Source organism: Cervus canadensis, chromosome 24 (assembly GCF_019320065.1).
Source record: "Cervus canadensis isolate Bull #8, Minnesota chromosome 24, ASM1932006v1, whole genome shotgun sequence".
Lineage (NCBI taxonomy): Eukaryota > Metazoa > Chordata > Mammalia > Artiodactyla > Cervidae > Cervus > Cervus canadensis.
Genome location: NC_057409.1, coordinates 11,104,486 through 11,123,550, shown reverse-complemented (window position 1 = coordinate 11,123,550; position 19,065 = coordinate 11,104,486). Strand labels below are relative to the sequence as shown.

The 19,065-nt window shown below is 50.9% G+C and overlaps 1 protein-coding gene across 2 annotated transcripts in view; it reads right to left on the bottom strand.

The window, feature by feature from the left end:
• The window catches only part of OPRD1 (opioid receptor delta 1), a 51,576-nt gene extending 33,348 nt beyond the window's left edge, over nucleotides 1-18,228 (bottom strand). For both annotated transcript variants that reach the window (XR_006265212.1, XM_043445784.1), the window contains exon 1: nucleotides 17,738-18,228. Coding sequence is in view for 1 of the 2 variants with exons in the window: in XM_043445784.1 (XP_043301719.1) it covers nucleotides 17,738-17,964 (227 nt within the window). In the remaining variant the exon portion in view is untranslated. The remainder of the gene's footprint in view (nucleotides 1-17,737) is intronic.
• Nucleotides 18,229-19,065: the final 837 nt, after the last annotated feature.

Here is a 19,065-nt window from a genome sequence, read left to right as displayed (position 1 = left end):
ATGAGGTTTGCAGCAATGTGTTACAGCAGCTCTAGGAAACGATACAGTAAAAGTGCAGCCAAGGAGAAGCATGGACTTCAGCAGCAGACACACCTAGGTTTAAGCCCCAGTCAGTCTAAGCAGTCAGTCCTACAGGAAATAACCCTGAAGATTCACTGGAAGGACTGATGCTGAAGCTGAAGCTCCAATACTATGTCCACCTGATGCGAAGAGCTGACTCATTAGAAAAGACCCTGATTCTGGGGAAGACTGAAGGCAGGAGAAGGGGATGACAGATGATGAGATGATTGGATGGTATCACCGACTCAGTGGAATTAGTTTGAGCAAACTCCAGGAGATGATGAAGGACAGGAAAGCCTGGTATGCTGCAGTCCATGGGGTCACAAAGAGTCGGACACGAATGAGCAACTGAACAACAACAGCTGCTTCTAACTGTATGAACTGGGGCGAGCTCTAACTTCTCTGAGCCTCAGTTTGCTCCTCTGTGAACTGGGTATAACCATCCTCCCTCTTGAGGGTGTGGTGAGTGTGGAATGAGTTCATGCCTATGATGTCCCTAGGACACTCCTGGCACATTCATATCATATGGCTTCTTTTCTTGTCCAGATGAGGAAAATGGGCCCAGAATGATCCCTGGTGAGCAGTCCTGGGGTCCCAGGCTCCTGACTCCTTTTCTGGCCCTTTGGTAACCTACCACCATTGAGATGAAACACAGAGCCCTGTGCTGAACTTCCACCCTAGCAGAGGCTCTGATCTGGAACACTGAGTTCAAACTTCTTCACCCACTTTGCAGATGGGAAAACTGAGGCCTGGAGAGGGAAAGACAGTTGTGCAAGGTCACACAGAGTAGCAGTTCCCCCAACTTCTGGGAGCTCAAGTTCTTTCTACTTTTTGAACCTGCTCTCCCAGGAGCTAAATCTCAGATGAGGGTTCAAGACAAGAGGCCAAAGGGAAACAGTCTCCTGTCCAAGGCTTCAGAGTTCCTGACAAGATCGTTGCCTACATTGTATGTCCCTGTGTCCAGTGATTAACCAGTGTAGGGTGGGTCCATGGATGCAATTGTCCCCATCACTGTCAGCATCTTTGCCACCATCTCCAGCACAGCAGCTACACAGACTCAGTACTTAACACGAGCCTGATGTATTATATTGCACCCTACCATGACATTTATATAGATTATCTCATTCAATCACTCCAACAACCCTTTGAAATTGCTACTATTATCATCCCCATACAGAGGAGGAAAGTGAGCCTTGGAGAGCATACTGGGTTGAATAGCTGCCCTCAGAATTCACATCTAAGGACTTCCCTGGTGGTTCAGTGGTTTAAAATCCACCTTCCAGTGCAGGGGACACGGGTTCAATCCCTAGTCCAGAAAGAGCTCACATGCTGTGGAGCAATTATGTCCATTCACCACAACTGTTGCAGCCCACGCGCTGCAACTACTGAGCCCGTGCCCTAGAGCCGTGCTACACAAGAGAAGCCACTGCAATGAATAAAATAAATAAATAAATAGAGTTATTTTTTCTAAAAAAAAAAAAAAGAAGTGGTTGTACTATTGAATAGATTAAGGTGGGCCCTAAATCCAATATGACTGGTGTCCTTGTAAGAGGAGAACAGAGACACACACAGAGCAACACAGTCACATGAAAACACAGTCAAAAACTGGAGTGACACAGCTACAAGTCCAAAGGACAACAGCGAGTGCCGGCCACCACCAGAAGCTCAGGGAGGAAGGACTCTTCCCCAGAGCCTTCAGAGGGAGCAGAGTCCTGTTGATTTCAGACTTCGAGCCTCCTGGACTATAAAGAAAATATCTCTATTGTTTTAAACCACCCAGTTTACAGACTGCCCTGGTGGCCCAACGGCTAAGACTCCACGCTCCCCAAACAGGGCGCCTGGATTCGATCCCTGGTCAGGGAACTAGATTCCACAGGATGAAACTAAAGATCCCGAATGCCACAAGGAATATCTAAGATCCTGCCTGCTGCAACCCAGCACAGCCAAATAAAAATAAATATTTATTAGAAAATAAAAATAAACCACCCAGTTTATGGTGATTTGTTATGGCAGCCCTAGGAAATGAATACATAAGGATAACCGTCTTGCCAGCAGTGGCCTAAAACACAGGAGCAATGTCTGTTAAAACTGCTCCACTCCCCAGCAAGCCCAGCAAAAAGACTTTTTTTTTTATCAGAAATACAGAATGCTAGCACTGGAAAGATAAGAGTATTTACTGGGCATTTACTATGTGCCAGTTGCCCTGCTAAGGGCCATATGTGTGTTCACCATCCCACTGAAGGTGCCTAGCCACCACAGGAGGTGACCATTATTCTCCCCATTTTACAGGTGAGAAAGATTGAGGCTCAGAGGGCTCAAGTGACTCACCCAAAATCCTGGAGCTAGGAGTGGCAGGGCCTGGGTAAGCCTTGGGTTAATTCCAGAACCCAGAGTCCTGACCTCTACCCCATCTTCTCTCAGCTGGTCACGTTCAATCCCTTTGTTTTACAAATGAGGAAACCGAGGCACAGCTACAGCAGTGATCCCAAAGGCTCTGCCCATGCAGGGGGGATGAACAGCTTAAATAAAGCAATTAAATAAAGCAACTGCCAGCCAGCGGTCCGGGCTGAGGCTCCCTGTATTTGTAAACAAAGTGCACTTGCTCTTCCCACTCGCAAAACAAGTTGGGTTGGGCAGCGAGGGCGGCGAGCTACGACCTGCCCACCATCTGAGTGGCGACTGGCCAGAAACTAATTAGCTATCTCAGTTTTGGCAAAGCCTGAGGAAGGAAAGTGGTTAACGACAACGAGGCCCAGCAAGCGTGTCGAAAGAGAAGATTAACGACTGGCCTTGTAGAAATACAAGGCCCCTGAGCTGCACATGAGTGAGGGGGGTGGGGTGGCCTTCAGGGCGCACCCAGCAATAAACAGGGCAGGCACCTTGTTTGGTACAACACATCCATGGGAGGCAGGGAAGAGAAATTCTTCCCTACCCTGGCTCTGCTTCTGGCGTAAGGACGGCTGGACCAGCGGATGAGGCAGCTGGACACTACAGAAGCCCCAGAGGCAGATTTCCTTAGATGTGGCCTATCAGCCCATGAAGTCAAGTGAAGTGAAGTGAAGTTGCTCAGTCGTGTCTGATTCTTTGTGACTCCATGAACTGTAGCCTACCAGGCTCCTCAGTCCATGGAATTTTTCAGGCAAGAGTACTGGAGTGGGTTGCCATTTCCTTCTCCAGGGGATCTTCCTGACCCAGGGATCAAACCCAGGTCTCCCGCATTGTAGGCAGACCCTTCACCATCTGAGCCACTAGGGAAGCCCCAATGGTTCTCTGAAAATAGAACATGTCCCTCCTGCAAACACCTACTTACGTACTGCCTGAGTGTGTTAGACCCTAGACTGGGCCTCCAAAGGATGCTCACCCCCCCTCCCCCTCATCTGGGGAGAGAGGAATGAGTGATCAGGGGTTTGAAAAGTGTACGGGTCTCTGATGTGGCATGCACTGAACACTGTGGGAACACAGAGAAGGCATTAGAGAAGTCTCCTGGAAACTTACTAAGGAAAGACTTACTAAGCTGAAAGTGAAAGGTGAAAGTGAGTCGCTCAGTAGTGTCCAATTCTTTGCAACCCCATGGACTATACCCGGAATTCTCCAGGTCAGAATACTGGAGCGAGTAGCCTTTCCCTCCTCCAGGGATCTTCCCAGCCCAGTGACCAAACCCAGGTCTCCTGCACTGCAGGCGGATTCTTTACCAGCTGAGCCACAAGGGAAGCCCTACTAAGCTGAAAAGGAAGGGGTGTTACTGTAAAGCAAACAGAAGTCTGAGGTTCCCGCACATCTTCTTTCTCTCTTGTCTTGTCATTGGGAGAGTTTTCTTATACATCCCAGCCCCTCAGAGGGAATCTCATTAACAAAGTGCCAACTAGATATTTAAGAAACACTCAGTGAGGCCTCCTCAGAGCCAGGGACTGATCTAGGAAACAGGACAGAAGATGAAAGGGACGCAGTCCCCGCCCTCCAGGAGCCACCGGTGTAAAAAGACAAGCACTGGAATGTGCGATTACACTACAGTCAGAAAATACCCATTTCAAGATCACTAATGTGTGTGTGTGTGTCTCCCCTCTTCCTATATGCCAGACACTGGTTGAAGGTACTTGATTTCCATCATTGCACTTAATCCTTATGACTAATGACTCTGGTGAGCATTATCACTGCATTTAGCAGACTAGGGGACTCTGAGGCTTAGAGAGGCAGAGAAACTTGCCCAAGATCATAGAGCCAGTAGGTTATATGACCAGGACTTAATCCCAGGTCTGGCTGACCCTGTGATGGTCATTAATTTTATGTGTCTATGTGGCTAGGCTACAGTACCCAGTTACTTAATATTGCAGAGGAACCAGAGATCAAATTGCCAACATCCGTTGGATCATAGAAAAAGCCAGTGAGTTCCAGAAAAACATCTACTTGTGCTTCACTGACTACACTAAAGACTTTGACTGTGTGGATGACAACAAACTGGAAAATTCTTAAAGAGAGAGGAATACCAGACCACTTTACCTGCCTCCTGAGAAACCTGTATGCAGGTCAAGACGCAATGATTAGAACTGGACATGGAAAAACAGACTGGTTCAAAATTGGAAAAGGAATACAACAAGGCTGTATATTGCCACCCTGCTTATTTAACTTACGTGCACATCATGCAAGATGCTGGGTTGGGTGAATCACAAGCTGGAATCAAGATTGCCAGGAGAAATATCAACAACCTCAGATATGCAGATGATACTACCCTAATGGCAGAAACCAAAGAGGAATTGAAGAGCCTTTTGATGAAGATGAAAGAGAAGAGTGAAAAAGCTGGCTTAAAACTCAACATTCAAAACACTAAGATCACGGCTTCTGGCCCATCACTTAATGGCAAATAGATGGGGGAGAAATGGAAACAGTGACAGATTTTATTTTCTTGGGCTCCAAAATCACTGCTGATTGGTGACTGTAGCCATGAAATTAAAAGATGTTTGCAACTTGGAAGAAAAGCTATAACAAACCTAGACAGCGTATCTAGGCAGAGACATCATTTTGCTGACAAAGGTCCATAGAGTCAAAGCTATGTTTTTTCCAGTAGTCATGTATGGATGGGAGAGCTGGACCATAAAGCAGGCTGAGCAGTGAAGAACTGATTCTTTAGAACTGTGGTGTTGGAGAAGACTCTTGAGAGTCCCTTGGACAGTAAGAAGATCAAACCAGTCAATACTAAAGGAAATCAACCCTGAAGATTCATTGGAAGGACGGATGCTGAAGCTAAAGCTCCAATTCTTTGACCACCTGATGCGAAGAGCCAACTCATTGGAAGAGACCCTGATGCTGGAAAAGATTGAGGGCAGGAGGAGTAAGGGGTGACAGAGGATGAGATGGTTGAATGGCATTACCAACTCAATGGACAGGAGTGTGAGCAAATTCTGGGAAATAGTGAAGGACAGGGAAGCCTGGCGTGCTGCAGTCCATGGGGTCGCAAAGAGTCGGACACTACTTGGCAACTAAACAACAAATTTAATCAAACCCTAAGCGAGTTGTTGCTGTGAAGGGATTTTGTAGATATGATTAACATCTACAATCAGTTGACTTTAAGGAGATTATCCATGATAATGAGTTTTGCCTGAAGAGCAAAACTGAGGCTTCCCAGAGGAAGAAGAAATTCTGCCTGTGGACCACAGCATCAGCTCTCGCCTGACAGTTGCCAGCCTGCCAACCTGCCCAACAAATTTCAGACTTGCCTAGCCAGACCCCAAGTTGCATAAGCCAATTCCTTGAACTATATACCTCACTGGTCTTTTTTTTTTCTGGTAGGATTCTGACTGACACAGACCTGAAAATCATGCTCTAGGCTAAGGCTGGTGCCAGGAAGCCACCATCTCCTCACCCTGAAAAGGACAATGACCACCACCAGCGTGCTAGGTTGTTTAGGGGGTCGAGTGTGATGAAGGGCAGTGATCAAGTGGAGAGAGAGCAGGCCTGGCCAGGCAAACACTTACTAACCTTGGTGTCCTCGGGCAGAAGTCTTACATCTCTGAGCCTCAGCTTCATCATCTGTAAAGGCACTTTCAATGGTTCCTCTCTCATAAAAGTGCTACGAAGATTAAGTGAGATTTGGCATGGAAGGTCTCCAGCATGGAGCCTTGTAATATGACCAAAACACAGGCTCATTTTTGCCACAGTTGTAACTGGTTGGATTCTTAATTATTTTGAGTCGTTACCATTGCCAAGTGAATGTTCCCATCCCGTAATTCAGTGTAAAAAATGCCCACAACTTTATTATCCTTAGTGATCCTATATGAATGCTACCCAGTTTGCCTGATCTGTCCCTCCCCCGACCTCACACCCCAGGGTCACTCCTTGAAGAGATGGACAAGACAGAGCACTTCACACTCAGTCTCCTCTGACTCACACCCACCCTGGGAAGTGGGTATCAACACATTTCCATTTCATTCCCAGAAGGAGCCTGTAGCACAGAGAGGTGCTTGTCAAGAAGCACAGCAGGAACAGAACCAGGGTCTAAAGTCACATGTTCTGAAAAGCCCAGGCTTCCCCGCTCCAGGCCTTTGGCCATGCTGGGCATTCCTTATTATATACACCTCCTTCTGCCTGACACACAGCAGTTTCACTTTTGTTCTATTTATTACCAAGTCAGCATTTTATTTTATTCTTATTGTTTTTTTTAATATTTAATCAACTAATCTTCAATTAAAAAAAAAAGAGTGTGGGCTCTGCAATCAAAATGACCTGACTTCAATCCAACTCCAGAACTTTGAGGATGTTATTACATCAAACATTCTCTGAGCCTTGAGTTTCCCCATCTAGAAAAAGGGGTAAACAGTACTCACTAACAGGGTGAGGATTAAACAGGATAATATATACACATCCCTAAGCAGAGCACCTGGCACAAAATAAATGTGCAATAAAGAGAACCATCATCCATGATTCAAAATTCTACGCCCTGGTGAAAAGGTTACTTCTGCAGGGGAGGGCAGCGAGGACATTTCCACCTCCCCATGTGTTATGTTTGTTGAATGGGGCTTACCTAGGCCCGCTGCATTGGGAGCATGGCGTCTTAGCCACTGGACCACCAGGGAAGTCCCCTGAATGGGACTTTCTGACCTCCCAGGACTCTGAAGTTTGAGTTTCTTCCACTTATCAAGAAAGACTTGGGAAGCTACAGAAGGAAAAATTCTTGCTGCACACGCCCACCCCGGCCAGAGACAAAGCTGCTGATTTCTGCAGCTGCACTGGGAGCTCTAAATCAATAGAACACAACCCAGACACCCCGTCCTACTCCGCGCCCCTCAGCTGGTAATGGGGCCGCTGCAGCCTGCATGATGGTAAATTGCTAATTTAAGCCTGGCTTCTGCTCTGCCCCTCGATTATCCCTCTTCCTGTGCATGTTATGATGTTCCGGGTAGCCAATTAGATTCCGAGGTCCCAGGACTCTGACGTTAATGAAATCATGTCTTGCCCTTGCACAGCCCCCTTCCTCTAAAGTTCAGGCATCATCCTCCAGGAAGGGGAGAAGGGAAATCTGAGATGCAGTCTTCCTCCAGTCCCAGCTACGGGAAGAGGAGCCTGAAATTCTGTTTACCTTTCCTCTACCTAAATCTCCAGTGCCAAACCTCCACATAGTAGTTTGCCAGAACCCTCTTGCACAGCTTCATGGACAGGAAACTGCATGAGTGAGCTTCAGGAATCTTAGGGCCTCGGTTCAAAGGCTGAGTTTGCCATTTTCCCACTGTTGCCCTCAGCAAGCAAGTTACCAGCTCTGAGCTTCAGTGGCCTCCTCTGTCAAATGGACAGAAACAAGGGACCAAGTATGTCAAAGAGTTGGGAGAATTAAATGAGACCGTGTATGTGAGGCACTCGGTACAGAGGTGCCCATCGTGTCAGCCCTCAGCAGTGGTATCTTTGGTGTTAAGTCCAACAAGTTGATATGCCATGCTTTGCTATAGACCTCTCTCTTATCCAGGATGACCAGGCCAGAGCCCATGGAGGAAGTGTCTTGGGGCCACCTGCCCCTCGCAACAGGGCAGCCCTCTGACCACGTGCGGGCTCCTGCCCTCCTCACCAGGAGGAATGGAAAATCACTAAATGTGGGGCATTTCCCAGCACTTCAGGAGGATGAGTTTTTGTAACCAAGGGAAACAGATTACCTCCATCTGTCCTGCAGAGGCATCTGGCCTGGCTGAGGGAAGCAGCTTCTTTCCCTTGGCTTAATCCCTACCCCTGCTCCCAAGTCCTAGGCAACCATCCAAAAGGCATCGTTATCACCAACAACTTCCTGATATGGGCCAGGCCCCGTGCTAAGGCCATGCATCATCTCCCTTAATGTTTGCCCTCGCTGTTGTCTCTGCTAAAACGTTTCCTCCCAGCAACTGGCCTCTGCTCAATGGTCTCCTCCCCCTGCCCACCACCATCCTCCCCATCTTTACCAGCAACCCCGCCATTCTCCCTCCCTGAGTCTGCTTGAGTTGACTTCATTGCCTATATCATTGGCTTTACATCTATTTCTTTATCATCTAACTTTTCCCCACTAGAATGTCAGCTCCATGAGGACAGGGACTGTGTCTTGATCACTGTTGCATACCGAGTGCCTAGAACCCTGCCTGGTACTTAGGACGAGCTGCCAAATATATGTTTACCTGCAATGCAGGTGTTTTTCTATCATCCCCATTTCTCAGAGGAAAAAACAGGCTCAGTGAGGTGAGCCCAAGGGTGGAAGGCCAACAAGCTGTGGATCACAACAAACTGGAAAATTCTTCAAGAGATGGGAACACTAGACCATCTGACCTGCCTCCTGAGAAATCTGTATGCAGGTGAAGAAGCAACAGTTAGAACTGGACATGGAACAACAGACTGGTTCCAAATCAGGAAAGGAGTACGTCAAGGCTGTATATTGTCACCCTGTTTATTTAACTTATACGCAGAGAACATCATGTGAAACGCTGGGCTGGATGAAGCACAAGCTGGAATCAAGATTGCCAGTAAAAATATCAATAACCTCAGCTATGCAGATGACACCACCCTTATGGCAGAAAGTGAAGAAAAACTAAAGGGCCTCTTAATGAAAGTGAAAGAGGACAGTGAAAAAGTTGGCTTAAACCTCAACATTCAGAAAACTAAGATCATGGCACCCGGTCCCATCACTTCATGGCAAATAGATGGGGAAACAATGGAAACAGCGAGACTTTGTTTTTTGGGGCTCCAAAATCACAGCAGATGGTGACTGCAGCCATGAAATTAAAAGATGCTTCCTCCTTGGAAGAAAAGCTATGACCAAACTAGACAGCATATTAAAAAGCAGACATATTACTTTGCCAGCAAAGGTCTCTCCAGTCAAAGCTATGGTTTTTCCAGTAGTCATGTACAGATGTGACAGTTCGACTATAAAGAAAGCTGAGCGCTGAAGAAGTGATGCTTTGAACTGTGGTGTTAGAGAAGGCTCTTGAGAGTCCCTTGGACTGCAAGGAGATCCAACCAGTCCATCCTAATGGAAATCAGTCCTGAATATTCATTGCAAGGACTGATGCTGAAGCTCCAATACTTTGGCCACCTAATGTGAAGAACTGACTCATTGGAAAAGACCCTGATGCTGGGAAAGACTGAAGCGGGAGGAGAAGGGGACAACAGAAGATGAAATGGTTGGATGGCCTCACTGACGTGATAGACATGAGTTTGAGCAAGCTCTGGGAGTTGGTGGTGGACAGGGAAGCCTGGTGTGCTGCAGCCCAGGGTCACAAAGAGTCGGACATGACTGAGTGACTGAACTGAACGATGTGAGAAGGCAGCTAGCAAAATATTATATACGATGTGATCATTATTTCAATATAGTATGACACCAATGTCATTAAAACACACACACACAGTGAGAGACACAGAAAGAGATGGGAAGCAAATACATCAAAATAAGAAAGCATTTCTCTTTATGGTAGGATCATGGGTAACATTTGTCTCTGCTTAATCACCTCAGTAGTTTCTGAAATAACTAGTGTTACTTATAGCAACATGTGTTACTGTGTTTATTGTAAAAGAAAATGTTTAGTATTGAGCTGATAGTTTCCCTGTAGTATCCACCCCAAAATTCTAGTTCCTCTGGGGCTCAAGAAATGTCGCTCAAATGAATGAGAAGCAAGTCTCACTCTTCTTCTAAATAGACAAAATCATGGGAAATGTGTATAGTGTACTTACCAAGTTCCTGGCTCTGTACTGAATTCCTTCACATCCAGCCTCATGAACTTCTCATAAGCACCCTGTGAGGGTGGGGGTCTCACGGGGTCTATTTCTACTCCCATTTTACAGATGAGAAAACTGAGGCCAAGAAAGGTCATGCATGTATCTCCCAAGCTCCCTCTTTTAGTAAATGCAATCCCAGGTCAGTCTGGCTCTGACATCCAGGCTCTCAAGTGCTATTACCCCACGCAGAGGCCTGAGAGGTTTGCAGACAGCAATCTGCCTTCCTCTCCAGCCCTGGTCCTCCCTCCTCTAACTAGACAGCCCCAACCTTCACCTCCACTGCCAATGTGTCTCATGGACAGCAGTGGTAGAGTGGGTCTGGAGGGGTTTGGGGGCGAGGAAGACCTGGGTTTGCCCCTTTCTGGCTGTGAGAGGCACCTGCTCCATCTGAGCTTTCTGGTCCTCATCTCTTGCTCCCTTGCAGGCCCGTCGTGGCTCAGAGGAGCCTCTGGCATGTGGCAGGAATGCGGGAGTGACTCCTCTGGCTTCTCCCTGGTGTGCCTATGATTCACACACACTCCCCAGAAAGTAAACCCAAGAGGCTGGGAAGCCAGGCCCCAGGGCAGGGCCAAGAGGCACAGAGACACGGGCCAGGACTGCAGCTGCCCTCCCTGCTCAGCCTCACCAGGGTTCATCCGGCCCAGCCTCCAGCTTTCTGCAGGTCCCACAGCACTGCAGTTTGAAAGGCACAACCAAGGCTAGGATTTCCGGGGCCTGCCCAAGGTCATCCAGCTCTCCATTGCCCTGATCCAACCCCTTCCAATCTGCCCCATGACCCCTACACCAAATTCATCCTCTTGAACTCCATTCTGCACAGACTGCTCCAAAGTCCTCTTCCCCATGGCCTGTGACTCCAAGTTCCCTCATTTCCCAGCATGACTGCCTTACCGTGGGCCCAAGAACCTGTCCAGCCTCACAAGTCGAGCCTCAGCACAGCCTCCAGCCCCTCATACAGCCATGCTGGACCTGAATCCAGGCTTCTCTTAAGTCCTCCCTCCCCTCTCCCCACCAGAATAGTAGTAAGTGTTAGTCGCTCAGTCGTGTACAACTCTTTGCAACCCCCCTGGACTGCAGCCCGCCAGATTTCTCTGTCCATGGAATTCTCCAGGCAAGAAAACCAGAATGCACTGCCATTTCCTACTCCAGGGTGTCTTTCTGACCTCGGGATTGACCTCAGAAATGTAAAAGAGGAGAACGAAAAAGCTGGCTTAAAACTCAACATTCTAAAAACTGAGATCATGGCTTCCAATACCATCACTTCATGGCAAATAGATGGGGGGAAAATATGGGGCTCCAAAATCATTGTGGATGGTGACTGCAGCCTTGAAAGTAGAAGACACTTGCTTCTTGAAAGGAAAGCTATGACAAACCTAGACAGTGTATTAAAAAGCAGAGACATCACTTTGACAACAAAGGTCCATATAGTCAAAACTATGGTCTTTCCAGTAGTCATGTACGGATGTGAAAGTTGGACCAAAAAGAAAACTGAGTGCTGAAGAATTGATGCTCTAACTGTGGTACTGGAGAATACCCTTGACAGTCCCTTGGATGGCAAGGAGATCAAACCAGTCAAGCTTAAAGGCAATCAACCCTGAAGATTCATTGGAAGGACAGATGCTGAAGCTGAAGCTCCAATTCTTTGGCCACCTGATGCAAAGAGCCGACTCATTGGAAAAGACTCTAATGCTGAGAAAAATTGAAGGCAGAAAGAGAAGGGGGTGACAGAGGATGAGATGGTTGGATGGCATCACCAACTCAATGGACATGAGTTTGAGCAAACCCCGGGAGATGGTGAAGGACAGGGAAGCCTGGCCTGCTGCAGTCCAAACAGTCAAGACATGAATGAGCAACTTAACAGCTCCAGCACTGCAGGCGGATTCTTTACCATCTGAGCCACCAGCGAAGCCCCCATCAGAATGACTCCCTCCAATTCCCGGGGGCTGGCTCACTGAGTTCCTCTAATATGTGTAGCCCCCTCCCCCCAGGAATTTTGGAAGGCAGAGACTGTGGTCAGTGGTTCATCACCAGCCCCAGGGGCTGGCCACAGCTCAGCACTCGGCAGGCGCTCCTGACAACCAAGGTGAGGCAGACACCCACCCGCAAGACCTTTCCTGCTGTGGCCCCTGGCAGCCAGCCCCGCCCCCTAGCACTCCTCGTTCAGCCACGGTGAACTTCCCCGCCCCGTGCAGTGCTGCCTTCCGATCATCTCCTGAAGATTTCTTTGCTCATGCTGTTCCCCCTGCCTGGAATGCTCCATCCTCACCTCTCCGTGGAGCCAACCACCACTCCTGCCTGCGTCACGACTCAGCACAGTCACCACCTGCCCTGGCTGGGTGCCTCCAGACTCCATCAACTCTGAAAATTTGCAACTGTCCCTGGAGCTGTAACTTACTAGGGGGACCAGGGGACACACCTGTGTCAGAAGCCAGGGCCCACGATGCGGCTTCAGCTGAGCGTCTGGGCCGTGGGGCTGCAGCTGGACAGGCCTGGCAGGGTCAGTATCAGCAAATGCTTGTTGAATGAGTGAATGTGCAGATGATGCAGGAAGCAGGAAAGGACCCAAGGTGGAAAGTGTAGACAATCTCATGGCCAGAGCCTGAGCAGGAGCAGCCTGCCTGCCCAGAGCAGACCCTGGGTGCCAGTTAATCTCAGCATCTGGCACGTGCTGAGGCCTACTCTCTGCCCAGCGCTGTGCTATGACCTTTACACGCATGATCTCACGCAGTCCTCCCAAGAGCCTAGCCTGATCACCACAATTTTGCAAACGCAGAAAGCGGGCTCAGGGGAGTTAAGCCGTTTGCCCAAAGCCACGCCACTGGACATGGTAGAGCAGGGATGGTAGGCCAGCACCACCTGACCTCCTGGTGTGACCTTCTCCACTGCACTGTCTCACCTCACTGGGATCTCTCCTGGCCCAGGGGCCCCGGGGTCTGCAAGACCTCAATCCAGGCAAGAGAGGGGAGGGAGACCAGAAGGCAAGAAGTTCATGCCGGGTCTCTGAGAGCAAGACAGGAACTCAGGCTCCCACTCTGAGCACTCGTCCCAGCCACCCCTGGCACCTGGGCAGTAGACAGACGGGACAACCAGAATGCCTCATTCACCTGTCGTGACCCTGCCCCACACCAGGCTGCCAGGCCCAACCTCCCCTGCCTGCTTGCTCCGTCCTGCAGCTCCCTGGGATGGGAGGTAAAACACAATGCTTTTCCAACATCACCTTGTCATCTTTAGGACAAAGGTGCCTCTTACGCAGGTGCTACGATCCACATTTTATAAATGAAGAAACCAGGGGACAGAGTGACCATCCAACCTGCTAAAGATCTGGGCAGGTGGCAGAGCTGGCATCTGATACAAGGAGGAGAGTCAGAAGAGACACCAGCCCAGGAAGAGCTCAAGGGGCAGAGTCATGAAGAGACCGGGAGGTCTGGTGGGGGGTGGCAAGAGACACAGCAAGGTGTAAACACGCCCAAGCCAGGGTCAGGGCAAGGTAGAGACAGGGGACAGGCAGGCGGACGAGAGGTCACACTGGAGAAGCATTGACTCCATTCTCCTCCCTGGATTCAGGGCAGGCAAACCAGGAAGTTTCTGGGCCACGTACAGGGAAGATGGCATCACCACTGATGACTTCTGAAGATGGAGTCATCAGAGATGCGGGGATCCTTAAGCCCTTCACTCCACTCCACCTAGAGAGCTGGGATGGGAACTCTGAGATACCAGCCCTGCTCAGGGCATGACTCCACCCAGAAGGAGGGGTTGTCAGGCATCTGCTATAAAGACTCCCCAAGTCCCCACACTGGCTGAACTCACCCTGCAAGGGGAGAGAGGGAGCATCTGCCTGGGGACCACACATCCCCAAACTCTGCTCACACTTCATGGAAGCCTCAGGAACCACAGGCTGTTGGCTAAGAGTGTAATTCCCAGAGGCTCCTCTCATGTATCCAGAAGGATGAACAGGCTTCCCAAGCATGTTCTTGGAAGTTGGGATGGAGGAACAGGGAGTGCTTTGTGCTCTGGGATTCTGAGATTCCTGTATTCTTTTTTTTTTTTTTTCCAGCCCCTCATGTATGTCAGCCTTGTTCCTCACCTTTTTACTTAGTTATCCTCTCCCTACCCTTCAGCTCCTCAGAGGCCTTCCTGGAATTTCCAGACCAGGTGAGACCCCCCCACCCCCCACCCCGATCCTGGGTCCCACAGCTCACTCCTCATGGCCCTCAGCACAGCTGCAAACTTCTATCTGCTGGATGACTAGTGGATGAATGTCTATTTCTCCCAGACCTAAGCTCCATGAGGGCAGGGATGGTGGGTTTTCTTCCCCACCATCACATCTCAGCATCTAGCATGGGTTTTCATTGAATGAGTTAATTCTTTTCATTCCTTCACATAGAAACCCTCCCTGTTCTCAAAGGGCTTAAAGGGCTCAGACACAACATGTCTCCTTTAATCCTCACCACCACCCCAGATACACTGCTGTTACTTTCACTTTATATGTGAAGAAATGAGCTTTGGAAAGGTGAAGTCACTAGTCCGAATACACAGCAAGTAAGTGACTTTGAACTTCGGATTTACACATTGATATGTCTGGCTTCAGAGCCCCAGCTCTGCCGCTCACCTTCCTCCTTCTTTGTCCCAAACAGCCCGCTGGATCATTTTTGCAAACCCTCCCCTGCTCTCCAAGTAGGTTGAGCTCAGGACTGACTGGCAGAATTCATCCATTCAATCACTCACTCATCCAGTCAATCAACTGACTCGCTCACTGGTGCGGCTAAGCTCTGCATGGTCAGAGAACCACGGATACACTGGAGGTTTTCTTCATCCTGGCTCCCCGCTGTCCACACACTGCTCTTGGGACTTTGCCAGCAGAAGCCGAGCCCCAGACAGCTGCCCTGTCCCTAGCCTCCCTTTCAGTGGGGGAGGACTCAGTGCCAGGGCCTGTCATTCCCCTCCCCAAGGATGGCAGCCTAAAGCACATGTGCTAAATAACATGTAGAGTCATCGTGCTTTTGTCTCCATCATTCTCTGAGAATCCCAGGACAAGAGGAGGGATAGGATTCCACCCCCTCCTTCTATGTAATTCTTTGTCCCCTACCCCAGGCAGCTCTGGAAAAAGTTCTGGACTGGGGGAACAAGCCACCTTGCCGCCCTCTGAACTGCAGCTTCTTCACGTGTAGACTGGAGGTGACAATGATGGGGATGCTAATGGCTCGCCCACCGGGCTGCAGGCGAAGATTCAATCAGTCAGGCCCAGTGATCACATAGATGGCTGCCCCGGGAAATGTCTGCGCAACACAGGGACCTAAGGGGCCTGCTATGCTGCTTGCAAGATGCACTTGACACTGGGTGATTTGGGGCAAGGTTGATGGGCAGCACCCTAGCACAGGGAGCCCAGAGCCTGCCCTCAGTGGACCCTCAGAAGTGAGAGGCCCTCCCCTGGCTCGGCGAGGGGGTTTCGCTCATCAGCCAACCAGCCAGAGGCCCCAGGAAAGAGACTGGAGATGGAAGTAAACACAATGATGCTCCACTTTCCCCAGATCAGAGCGCTGAGACCTACCCCCCAGCCCCCGAGAGACCGCGCGTGCAGGAACCTGAGACTCCTGGAATCAGAGCTACTCCCAGGCCCACCTTAGGAAAAGCGCCCCCTCACTCTCCTTCTGAGGAATCGTACTCCTCCTCCTCACACTTATTGGGTCCAGACACCATGCCAGCTGCATTTATAGTGCTGAGTGCCACCTCACAAAAACCCTGTCAAAGATGACTCTATTACTTCCCCATTCTATAGATGAAGAAACTGAGGCTCAAAGAGGCCAAGTGGTTTACCCCAGTGGCAGAGCCAGTTCGTGGGTAGAATTAATGCTCAGGTTGACTTGAGTCTGCAGGACTACTTCCCAAGGTAAAGTGGGGAGAACCACTGACAAAGCAAAGACTGTTCCTGCCTGTGCTTGGGGGAATTTTCTCACTAGAGCTGGGGATGAGTCACTGAAAGCACAGGAAATTCTTGTGCCCTCCGCTCCTCCTGGGGGAGCAAATCTTCCCCGGAGTCATCCAAGCCAAAGCTCCCGCAACACCCCCACACCACACAACACTCGGGCGTACTGTGCTCTGTCCGACAGAGGCCTCCCACTCGGGAACTCACATTCCCAGCTGCAGAGACAGGGTCTCTATCCCCCAGATGGGGAAACTGAGGCAGGTGGAGCAGACAGTGGGTGAGAGGAAAGGGCCCCCAGTGTGACAGGCATCAGCAGTTGGGCCAAGACCACAGTTCAGTTCGCATCTCCAGCCTCTGAATCCACAATCTGCCCCCTGCCTTTTGCTCTGTCTGGTGGTACCAGGGCCCAGAGAGGTTTAGGGTTGTCCCTTGGTCAGCCAGCACAGATGACCCATTTCCAATTAACCAGGATGGGAGTTTCCTTTCAATCCCTTTTGCCGGTGTCTGCAAAGGCAGGGCTGGGTCAGGACAACTGCTTCTGGGCAAGCTCATGATGCTTTAGACTCTCTGAGAAGGTCCCTGCACTGAACAGAGACACATAGAAGAGAACTTTACTTCCTGAGATGAAAGTACAAACTCCACTCCAGCACAACCACATCGCTTTTGCTTTTGCCAGAAAAAAAAAAAAAACTGTTGGAGATGAGAAGATGAGAGAGGGGACATTTGTGAGGAGGATCCACAGCCTCTCTGAATCACATCCAGAGCTCAGAACCAGATGGCCCCAGGGAAGGAAGCAGAGAGCAACTGGCTGGCCCACTGTACCCAGGAACCACGGCGACCCCTCAGCAGATGCACACACAAGTGTCCACAGCCACTCTGGATGCTCTCCTCCTATGGGGGCTTCAGGGTCTGACAAGAAATAAGAGTCACGTTGTCACTCGCTCCTACAGAGAGAATCACCAACTGACAGTGTGAGACGAGCACATACACCAACACTGGAACCCCAACAGATGGTCCCCAAATGTGACTGGGTAAACGCCCGTCAGCGTGATGCAGATACACAAGCGCTCCTGTGCCCCCACCTGCATACTCAGCCCACACACCGCTGTCTCGCCGAGGCCCAGCACACCTCGGGCATCTCCGCCCACCACTACCAGGTTTGTAGAGGTCCAAACACGCATCGGTACTGTCACAAACACAGAATCACGCACTCACAAACTGTGACAGACACACAACTGTCACCAAACTGTCCCACATAGTCTGACACAGAAATAGGGGGAGGCCAACAGATGATCCAATGTTAGTTAAACGAGCGCGCGCGCGCGCACACACACACACACACGCACACACACACACACACACGCGCGCGCGCGCCAGGGTCCCCCTTGCCATGGAAGTGCTCTTTCCGCTGGGCCCCCGGGCGCCCCCTGCAGGAAGCCCGGAGGCCCCGGGTGTGCGGAGTCCGAAGTAAGGGTCCCAGGTCGCGGTCCCTACCCTCATCCCCGGGGCCCTGTCGGGCGCTCCAACCCGCAGTGGACTCACCGGACGATCCCGAACATGACGAGCACGTTGCCAAGGAGCCCCACGGCGCACACCGCCGAGTAGAGCGCGGTGATGGCGATAGCCAGGGCAAGGGAAGAGGCGCTCCGTGCTCCTGGCGGCCCCGACGCGTTGGCACCCGCGCTGGGGAAGGCGCTGGGGAACGCGTCCGACGCGTTGGCGAGGAGCTGGGGCTGCAGCTCGGGGTCGCGGGAGGGGGCCGGCTCCATGGCGGCCAGGCGGCCGGGCTGCGTCCCTGCCCGCCGTGCGCCCTGGGCGCAGAGACCCTGTGCCAGCAACGCGCCAAGGGAAGCGGCTGCGGCCGGTACGAGGCCACGGCCCCGACGCCGCCGGGCGCTAAGCCCCGGCCTCCCTGCTACCTCCGCGCCTCCTCAGCCTCCTCGCCGCCCGCACCAGCCCGGCCCCCGGCTCCCGCCCGCTCTCCAAGCCGGGAGAGTTCTGAGCCCGGAGCCGCTGCGGGCTCCTCGGACGCGCCCGCCGCGCGCACCACGTGGCCCGGAGGCGGCCGCCAGTCTGCGCCCGCGACCGGGGGCGGGAGCTGCACCACCGGCTCGCAGTGGAGCCGGGGGAAACTGCCCACTCGCTCCCTAGGGATGCTCCGCCGGCTCGGGTGAGCCCGCACCGCAGCCGGGACTCACCTCCGCATCTTTCGCTGCTTTGCGGGTGGGAAGGACCTGTATATGATTCCCGCCCCTCACCCCTGCACCAACAAGCAGAGTGACCTTGAGCAAGTCACTTAACATCCCTCGACTTCATTTTCCTTTTCTGTAAAGTGAGAATAATCACACCACCTCCTTCAGAGGGTTGTTGGGGAGATTAACATGATGGGGTTAAAGAATTTATCTCAGTGCCGGGTACACAGTAAATGCTTCGTAAATAACCATTATTATCCTTTTTTTTTTTTTTTTTTGCAGCCCATTCATTTCCTCAACAGATCTTTTTTGGGTGCGGAATATAAGAGCTGGGTACTATTGCGGTGAATTCTCCAGGCAAGACTACTGGAGTGAATTGCTATTCCCTCCAAGGGATCTTCCAGACCAGGGATCGAACCTGGGTCTCCTGCACTGCAGGCAGATTTTTTACCATTTAAGCCACCAGGGAAGCCCAACTGAGGGGCCGCCAGTGCATAAAGCTAGATGTGGCCCCTGCCTCCTTACAGCCCAGTGGAGGAGAGAGACATCAATCCCAAGATCACACTGAGGAAGATCTGGTCACACATGGAGGAGAGTGGAGGAAAGCAGGGCATTCCTTTGGCAGCACCTACAAAAGCCAGGGGTCAGGACAGCTTCCCTGAGGAAATGACACTTACG